At 32.2% G+C, this 9101-nt stretch overlaps 1 protein-coding gene and 1 long non-coding RNA gene across 11 annotated transcripts; one reads left to right on the top strand and one right to left on the bottom strand.

The window, feature by feature from the left end:
- The first annotated feature begins 2029 nt into the window (after positions 1 to 2029).
- On the top strand, positions 2030 to 6889 carry LOC146935653 (uncharacterized). Of its 10 annotated transcripts, none has more exons than XR_015030307.1 (9): positions 2030 to 2393; positions 2469 to 2621; positions 2730 to 3233; positions 3539 to 3582; positions 3715 to 3833; positions 4141 to 4195; positions 4296 to 4440; positions 5726 to 5840; positions 6145 to 6889. XR_015030307.1 is itself a non-coding variant. In XM_085750779.1 (8 exons), the coding sequence occupies exons 3-8, from the start codon at positions 3222 to 3224 to the stop codon at positions 6244 to 6246; spliced, it is 441 nt and encodes a 146-aa protein (XP_085606905.1). In that variant the 5' UTR covers positions 2030 to 2393; positions 2469 to 2621; positions 2730 to 3221; the 3' UTR covers positions 6247 to 6889. The 10 variants fall into 10 exon arrangements, 3 of the variants coding, with proteins under 3 accessions (XP_085606905.1, XP_085606903.1, XP_085606902.1); XR_015030306.1 differs by having other exon boundaries at positions 2730 to 3250; positions 3719 to 3833; XR_015030305.1 differs by having other exon boundaries at positions 2730 to 3250.
- A 1375-nt stretch (positions 6890 to 8264) lies between these two features.
- Positions 8265 to 8855, bottom strand: LOC146935652 (uncharacterized). Its single transcript, XR_015033096.1, has 2 exons — positions 8720 to 8855; positions 8265 to 8604 (listed from the first exon to the last, which is right to left on the bottom strand). It is a non-coding gene; the product is annotated as an uncharacterized LOC146935652 (long non-coding RNA).
- Between the last annotated feature and the right edge of the window lie 246 nt (positions 8856 to 9101).

The following is a 9101-nucleotide window of genomic DNA, read 5'->3' as shown; positions in this document are numbered from 1 at the left end:
CAGATTTCAAACGATAAATTTCATACATATCAAAATTTATCATGCATATATTATCTACAACCACATGTAAACTTAACACAAGCACATCACATATGAAATATTTATCCATAAATTTCCATAACATATATTCATAAATGGAATTTGTTTACCGTTCACCGTAGTCATGGATGAATATGTAAGATTTCATCTCTCCCAAAAATTGCAGCCTTTAATCACAAGTAAATCATAAATCGAACCTAAAGATTGTTGGATCTTGTGTTGGGGGTCTGCTGCAATAACTTGACCAAGAAGATGATGAAGATGAATATGATGAAGTGTGCACATAAATTCCAAAGATTGTTGTATATCTTGATTGTTGGGAAGAGGCTGCTGCACTTGAAACCTGAAAAGTTTAATAGTTATGCATGTAAACTCCAAGCGTATGGGGTTGCCATACTAACCTTTAGGTTCGATTCGCCCCCACCAATAACTGTATATTGGATGCAATAAGGAATGACCGGCGAATCCCCTTCAGGATACTATGAGTTCCTTGACGTGTATTGCACAACCACACCAAGCGTATCTCCTAACAGTATTTTACAGATTTATGGTTCCAGCAATTCACTCATGCATTAGAGAATTGATGGATGATTTAGAGTAAGAGAATGAGGGAGAATTATGTTGTTAATGCAACAAAATTCTGTCCAAAATTGTGTGTTGTTGTTCTGTTGTGTGTGTCCAACTAATGCCCAAATGTCAAACATTTATAGTGCATTATATGACTCTTCACATGAGAGAAAACACCCCTTTGACTTGAATCAATGCTATGATTCATTAAGCACCCATTTGCCAAAGATTATGATCATATACACTTGAATCAATGTTATGGTTCATTAAGCACCCTTTTACCAAAGGTTATAACCATATACACTTGAATCAATCTTATGGTTCATTAAGCACCCTTTTGCCAAATGTTATAACCATATACATTTGAATCAATGCAAATTTTCATTAAGCATCTCTTTGCCAAAGGTTCCAATGTATATAAATGATTCCCATGAAGAGTTACAACTTTTGGTTCTAAAGTGATTCCATTATTTTGGAAATCACCAACAACAGCTTTTCTTAAATCTTTGTAAACTCAAAAAATTATATTGACACATGACCATTCTCCATTCAGTTTTTGGTATGCATTGATCCATAGAAGTGCCCTTGTAAGTTTAAAAACTATTCCATTTTCTTAAAAAACACTATATATGTGTCATGGATCACGAGATTTACGTTATCAAACAACGTCTATGCACCTATATGCAACAACTTCTACTTCTACGACATATCTGTCACCTTACACACCGCGCGGTTGCCTCACATTCCCCATCTAGTGTTTAGCAAAATTTGATTATTTCTATATTACAAGCAGAACTTCTATGTACTCGCATATTCTTTCGTATAATTATAAAAAAAACATTTAAAATTTTAGATTTTTTAATATGGGGTGAATAAAATATAAATTATTCATAATTAAAAAAATCAAGCTAAGATACTGGAAGTTTGGAATAATACAACGTGCTATGAAAATTTTATAGGGAGATCAAAGTGCCATTTTTTTATTGGGACGAAAAAATAAAAATCGGTAATTTTGTCGAGGTGAAAAATATAATAAACCAAAAATATCAAATTTCAAGCGAAATTATTCAAATATAACATTTTCATTTACATTTAAATTGTTAATGTCACATGCACATTAGGTGTTTGATGTTTTTGAGTGATATAAATATGAAGTTAGGGTTTAATTGGAAAAAAGTGGGAAAGGATAAATTCCTATGGGGTTTAATTGGAAACTTCCTTTTCCCTAACTTATAGTAATGTTAGGATTCAAAATGGAATTGGTTGACATGGTTGAGATCCATAATGAATGAAGTGCATAAAAAGGTGGGGAAATGGGAAGATATATAACAAGTGGGCATCAATGGCTACATGTTTGGCCTAACTGGTGTTAAAGAGGCAAGAATCTATTCTATATATAAAAGTTGTCCCAAGCCTATTTTGAAGCCCTAATTTTTCCTAAACCCTAATGACTAAAATTCCTGTTTTAACCCTAACCTAAATCTTAATTACGAAACCTAATTTAAACCTAAACCTAACAATTTTTCCTCTCTTTCTCTCACGCGTTTCTTCTTCTTCCTCTTATCATCGTCACCACCGCCAACCCTCTCCCCCCATTCCTTATGCAATCACGTATTACCGCACGGTCAGTTCTCTCCCTCTCTCCTTCTCTCTGCGACACTGCTGCTGTGACCATGGCCTTTTCGATTTCTTTTTCTTTCTGCTTCAATCATTTAAGCGAGTTACTCGCTTGCACGCATCAATTTGTTGAACGCACAAATTGATGGATCCAAGACGGCGACCGAAGGGTGATTGTTTACGTTATGAATCTGTTTTGTTGAAGTTCGATTTGATTCTGATGATTTTTGTTTTGTGATTTTTAGGTCTGAATTCAGAGAGAGGTTTACGATAGAGAATCCAAGCAACAGATCCGTTGTTGTGGTGAGTTTTGTGAAGCGATATAGTTTTACCGTGAATTTGAATTAGGTTGGGAAAGCTGATGGAAAGAAATGGAATGGATATAAAGGTTGAATTAGGTTTAGATGTTGTGATAATTTCACCTCTGTTCCACTGAAGAAAGTTAATATAAATCTTAATCCGTGTTTTGATTTTAAATCATTTTTGTGATTTATGTGTATTTTAAGATCCGGGTCATTTTGAAGATGTGATGCAACATGTATTTGTTTATGGTATATTAAGAGGATGTAGTTGGTTCTGGAATACAAAAAGGAGGTAACAAAATCCTAAATTTTGTTGCACTTTTTCCATTCAAATTTGTATGTCTATTGTTTTGATTTAATTGTTGTGTCGTTCATGTTGTCTATTCATTCCATTGTTCAAAGAACTAGCTACAATCATAAGCAAAAAAGGTACGAAAATTGTATTTTTTGGTTGTTTCATTGGTATCACTTCAATATCTTTTTATAAATATTATTTCATCTCACCAACTTCGCAATTTGATAGAAGTGATTTAACGTGGTTTCAATTTTACTATTTCCTTCTCACACAATTTATGCTAGCATATTTTTTTTCTTCTGTTTCTTTAGGAGCTGTAACTTCTCTTATAGTTAGTGTGACTAGGTTTGAGTTCATATGTTGAAGATGATGATGGAGAGTGAGGCTTTGATGAGAAGGTGATGCTTTTACAGGTTTCTTTCCCCTTCAGGTTTTTCACTTATAGTTCTTTCCTTTTTGTGTCCTGCTTTTTGAAACATTGTATTTGCATCAGGCTTGCCTTGATTTAAAGCTATATATGTTTTGTTGTTCTCCACTTCTTTGTGTGTGTCGCTGATATTTGTTGTAGTATCTTGCTTGACAATATGTAATTACCTCTTAATTATTTAACATATGATTTTGGTTTTTGAAAGGAACATATGAATCTGCTATTATTTTTCATTCTGTGTTGCTAATCATTTGGCAAGAACATATGAAGTGTGTTACATATTTTTGCAAGTGGGCATACTTATGGAATCACATTGTAGCTTACTTTATATCAAGGTACTTTGCTATGTTCTTCTCTATTGACTTCAACCAAGGCACGAGTATTTTCTCATTTCTCTATAGTTTTTTTTTTTTTGAGGAATCATTTCTATAAAGGTGTTTGCTCATTATCTGTATCATTTTATGAAGGCAGAGTGACGTATGAGAACGATCAGAATCTTAAGGCGACTAAGCTTGGTTTGTGGCTTCTAGGGACAAAGGAAAATGAGGAAGAAACAACATTATCTATTAGAGTCTGCTCTACATGTGTAATGTCTTCCTTTTTCATATTATTTCAAGTTGCAAGTAATTTAAATTGAGTTTTAAGGTAGTTTTCTTTGACTGCTATAAGGAGCTTATTTCATAAGGTTATACTTAGATGTGTATATTTTTTATCCAAGCTTATTTTGGGTTTCTGTGGTGACTTTATCAAAATCACGGTGCGCCACCGTGATTTAGAAAAAATTATAGGGTGCAGCTTTTACAATAACCATTATTCTATCCTTTGTGTGCATTTAAAAAATTAACTAATGATTTGCCTAAAGTTTCTAATTTGTTTTACTGGTCTGATTACAGTCCCTCTCTCTGATAATTTTCTACAACTATCGAAGATTTGGTTGAATCAGCTGAGGTTAATTATTTTGTTCATGATTTTCGCAAGATTACTCTTCATTCTACTGTTTTATGCCAAAATTAATTTATTTTGTGTGTGTAACAATGTTGCTTCATAGATGCTTCAGTTCAGTGTTGGCAAGAACCTGTGAGTTTAAGACTGGTATAGGATGGTCTACCAGGCATACAATAAATGTGCATCGAGAGTTATTACTATTATTGTGAAGATTTTATGTGAAAAATGACAAGGTCTGCAATTCTGAGGCAAGTTAAATAATCTCTAATTTTAACTTAAAAGTGTATTGTCGATAAGTTTATACTTTTTTTTTCTACAATCAATGATTTAGGATACTACTGAAGGATGTTTTCTTTTTAAGCTTGAATCTCATGGATTTGATATTCGCTCTAGAGTAAACCATGTGAATCTGTGGATGCCTATTTTATCTTTCGATGAACAGCAGCGACATCCAATTTGAGTTTTCTATATCAACTCATATTTTGTATGTTTAAAAAAGATAGATATTCACCCAAATAAATAATGAAAATCCATTTCATCTTAATTTTATATATGATAGTAATTGCTATCATGATTCTCAATCTTTTTGTATGATGGACAACCAATTAAGTTAACAATCCTTAATCAACACATGGTTGACATTTACTTGCCGTGCATCGAAAAAAATTATGGTAAGCTAGAAGTTTGATCATGTCAATGTATATGGTTGTTGAATATATGGTATGGTAGACTATTATCCATTTTTACCCTCAGTTGCAGGGGTAATAGTTGCTGAATAAATTATGGTTGTTGAACTTTGGTCTGTTAGTAAAATGAGTATGTGGTAAAATAGCTATCAATGAATGTGGTCAGAGATTACGCGCTTTCTGAATGGCAGTTTATCAGAATTTAAAAAATATACATGAAAAGGACATTGAAAAAAGTTTAGTTTCATTAGTTTATACCAGATGTTATGAACAAAAACTCTTCAAAACAAATTCATGGAAACCCTTCAATCACATTAAGTCCTTATCTGTTGTATCATTAAATTTAATGATTGGATGAGTGAGGGTCATTCATGTTCTGATGTGAATGATGCAGAAATGGATACATGAGGATGCGCAAATCATGTATATTGTAGGTGCCATAGTGTCATGGTTAAACCAGATGTCCATAAAAATGGCTAATATACCTGAGCCTTTTTTTTTTGTCACATTTTTTTTGGAAATTAGGTTAAGGTTTTACCATCTACAAGCAAGCTCTTATATAGCAAGGTTATCAATCTGAGTGTGTTTATAAGGATGCCTGTCAATTAAATCCATTCATTATGATTTCAATTGGATGTGAGCTATAGGCTATCAGAAGGATATTTGCACAATTTGTTAAAATGACACAATGGACTTGCTTGCACGTTTTACCACATATTATGTAATTAGTGCACTCTATTCTATGTTGTCATAGTTTTTTATTTATTTAAGCAATCACGATTTCTCTTGCACAGGTTTATGTTATCAATGAGATAAGTACTCATCATTTCTCTAAATACATGTGAAGGTGTTGGCATGGTTTGATTTCCCTTGAAGGGCGGCTGCATTCCCCCATACATAAGCCACTACCATTTTGGATAATCATGATTATCACTTCCTGTGATTGTTTTGTAAAACTTCAGGTAAAGTTCCTAAATCTTTAGTCTTAAAACTTTTATGTCAACTATAGTGTTTTTATATAAAATTCATCATATATTGATTTCAACCTCTGAAGTATCATGAACTCGATTCGAGATGTGACTATTTTTAGTAGTGAAATTGAGTAGTTGTGATGTGATGAAGTGTAGTATTGATCAAGTGATGTTGATGGAGTTTTGTGCAGAAATGAAGAAATTAATAGGGAATACTTCTATGATATGGCTGAGTTCAAGCAAAGGGGTCGACTTCATCTGAAATTATTGTTATTTTTATGAAATTGCATTGCAGGTTTGTGAAGATGAACCTTTATCAATTATATTAAAGGTGCAAGCACAAATGAAGATAGTTTTTTTGGTACCTGTGTTGAAGCTAGGCTCCCATAAAGGATAAGTATACAAGACTCTCAAAGTGGGTTGGAAAAGTGGGCAAATGTTTAAGTCTTCCATATAATTAGTGTACATAATGAAATTTTCTGTTTTGTTGCTTTGATAGTGGATTGTACTAAAAATGAGGGGTGAACATCATGATGTGCTCTTACTTATTGCATGTAGGTGGGCAGTGGCTCTGTTGCTGTCATGACAGTGCAGCACCTGTTTCACCTGTTTTTTTTTCTGGTTCGGCACCTGTTTCTGCTGCTGTTTTTTGACTGATCTCTCCGCTTCAGGTGCTTGGGGGGCTCCGGTTTTTAGTGTTGCGATTTCCGCAGGTTGTGGCATAGTTATGGGTCTGAATTCCGGTGGTTATTATTGGATTTCAGTGTCATATCTTACGTTATTTCGCTTCGTTTCGTTAGTGGGGCTGTTATGAATTTGTGTGGGATTATAGTTTTGGTTGTTTGGGTGGATGTTACGCATATATGCGGCCTCTTTGTTTTTATTTTCCACCGTCTCTTAGCGTCTTGCGAGTGTTTTGGTTATCCATAATATTTTGCTGATTCAAAAAAAACTTATTGCCACTTAAGATCCTTTTCACATTGATATTTTTTTGGCTATACTTAGTGTTTGATTATATTAGTGCACATTTGAAGCTTCAATTTTTTTTAGTTTTTTTTATACTTAGTAATATCTTTCGTAATTTTTTTGTTGATCCTTATTCCCTTAAGTAAAGCATTTTTTCACTGATGTTAACAGTATGAATGCATGATTCAATGATATTGAAATCACTATAAAAAAAATATGATATTGAAACCATTGTCCATTTGAAAAAGCTATTGAATGAATGATTATTTATTATTTTTTGCTAATATGAATGAATGATTAAATGACATAGAAAATCATTTATGTGATTGCTACTATTTTTAAGCGTCTTTCTAACAATTGCTTCAATGATCCATAAAATGAAAAATTGGGTTAAAAATAATTGTGTACTTTGTCAAGTAATAATTATACCATCTTTTCTTCCAAAAAATTGCACCACTTTTCTTTCTATTTATTTTGTAACAAAAAAAAAATTAGAAGCAACTATACATTTTACACATGTTTTACAAACATTTCATGTGTGCATCACAAAGACCTGTGCATCAATCGTGATCTTTCAAGTTTCAAAGACGACAGTTTCTTTTAGTTGTCTCATTTTTCGTGACAATTAACGAGAGCCAAGGGCAATTACTGTGACATGTTGGATTATATTTCTCAACGCCAGTATTTTCACATTGACAATTATATGTTGTTGTCTCGAGAGTTACATCCAGAGGAGGGCGATAACCAATGAAGATGGTGAAGATATTGATGTGACGTCTAATGTTGTGTACGAAAAAGTATTTCGAAATGTGTAATATTCCATAATATATGCTATGTTGTCATTAAAAACCGTTTATTTCTTTGGTGTAACATGTTTGGTTGGCAATACAATATTTATCGATATTGTAGCTTTTGTTTGGCGATAAATTTCATTTATGTAGTTTAATTATTTAAATTTCATTCCACTATATCTCGGTCTATTATATATCAAATTATTCTAACTCATAAGACCCGTGCGGCGCACGGGTCTGCGTTCTAGTCCTTCATAATGTTGATGCCAAAGCCTTTAGTTTCTATTCCAAGGCATGTGTTTCCCATTTTTCATTGTTTCAACGTAATATAGATGTTTTAGCAGTTAACCATGATTCTCTTAGTCCCAATTCACTATCAAACATTTGGTTTATTTAAAATGACCCGTCCATTATTTGAAGATTTTTTAAGAGTCTATGTTTTGGTTGAGAAAGGTAATAAATATATGGTCAATATTGCGATAAATCTTAACTCAGATGAATAGAGTTCCATCTATAATATCTTGTCAATAATCCTTTTATTAATTATCAATATAGAACCAATAATTTACACTTATAAGAAAGAAATGAACCGGTGAACTCTTAGTTCAAAAGAAACATAAATGACATTGTTTGAAAATTCATAAACGTGACAATAGTATGATATAAAATTGAAGTTATATATATGGTAGGTCTGAAAATATAATAGAATACAATTTTTTTTTTTTGAGGGAAATAATAGAATACAATTATTGGAATCCAGGACAATAGCTAAATGGTAACTATAAAATATTTTAGCAAAATATATATTCCATATTTCTTTTTGTTAGTGTAAGAACCCACTCTTCCATGCATGGTGTAATTGTAATATCTTGAGTATGAGACTCATGCTATCCGTGGGACAAATCTTCTATAAAATCTACATTTGCCATTAATGCACTTACACCTTATGAGCCGAGTATTTGGTGGGCAATCATTACTAGTTATACAAGCAACATATCCTATAGTGAAAGAATATAATAAACTAATATTATAAAAATGAGATGAGATAAAGATTATATATGAACTACAAACTAAAGAATGAAATTTTAAAAGGATGGAAAAAAAAAACATTACCCTCAACATTATTTGCAACAAGAAATAGGAAGATAATTAAAATTATAGCATACACAAACTTATGAGCCATATCTTTGTCTCTTTGCATACAACAAATATAATTTATTTGATCATTTTATAGTGTATAATCTTTACATCCAACAAATACAATTTACCTGATTACTTTATTGGGTATAAACCTCATGGTGTGTTAAGAAAAATGTAATTATTTTTACCTCTTAAGAAATTTTAAAAGTCCCTCCCCAAATTTAGAATTATTATTGTCTCTTAAGAAGATGAATGTGTTTTTTTTTGAAGAACGAAGATGAATGTGTTATATTTGTCCATTTACCACACTTAATAGAGGCGTACCGTAAAAAACTTGCTAATCATTAGAATTTAA

This window comes from Medicago sativa, chromosome 3 (assembly GCF_051527215.1).
Source record: "Medicago sativa cultivar Bolivia chromosome 3, Bolivia_mono, whole genome shotgun sequence".
NCBI lineage: Eukaryota > Viridiplantae > Streptophyta > Magnoliopsida > Fabales > Fabaceae > Medicago > Medicago sativa.
This window is presented reverse-complemented; position numbering and strand designations above follow the sequence as displayed.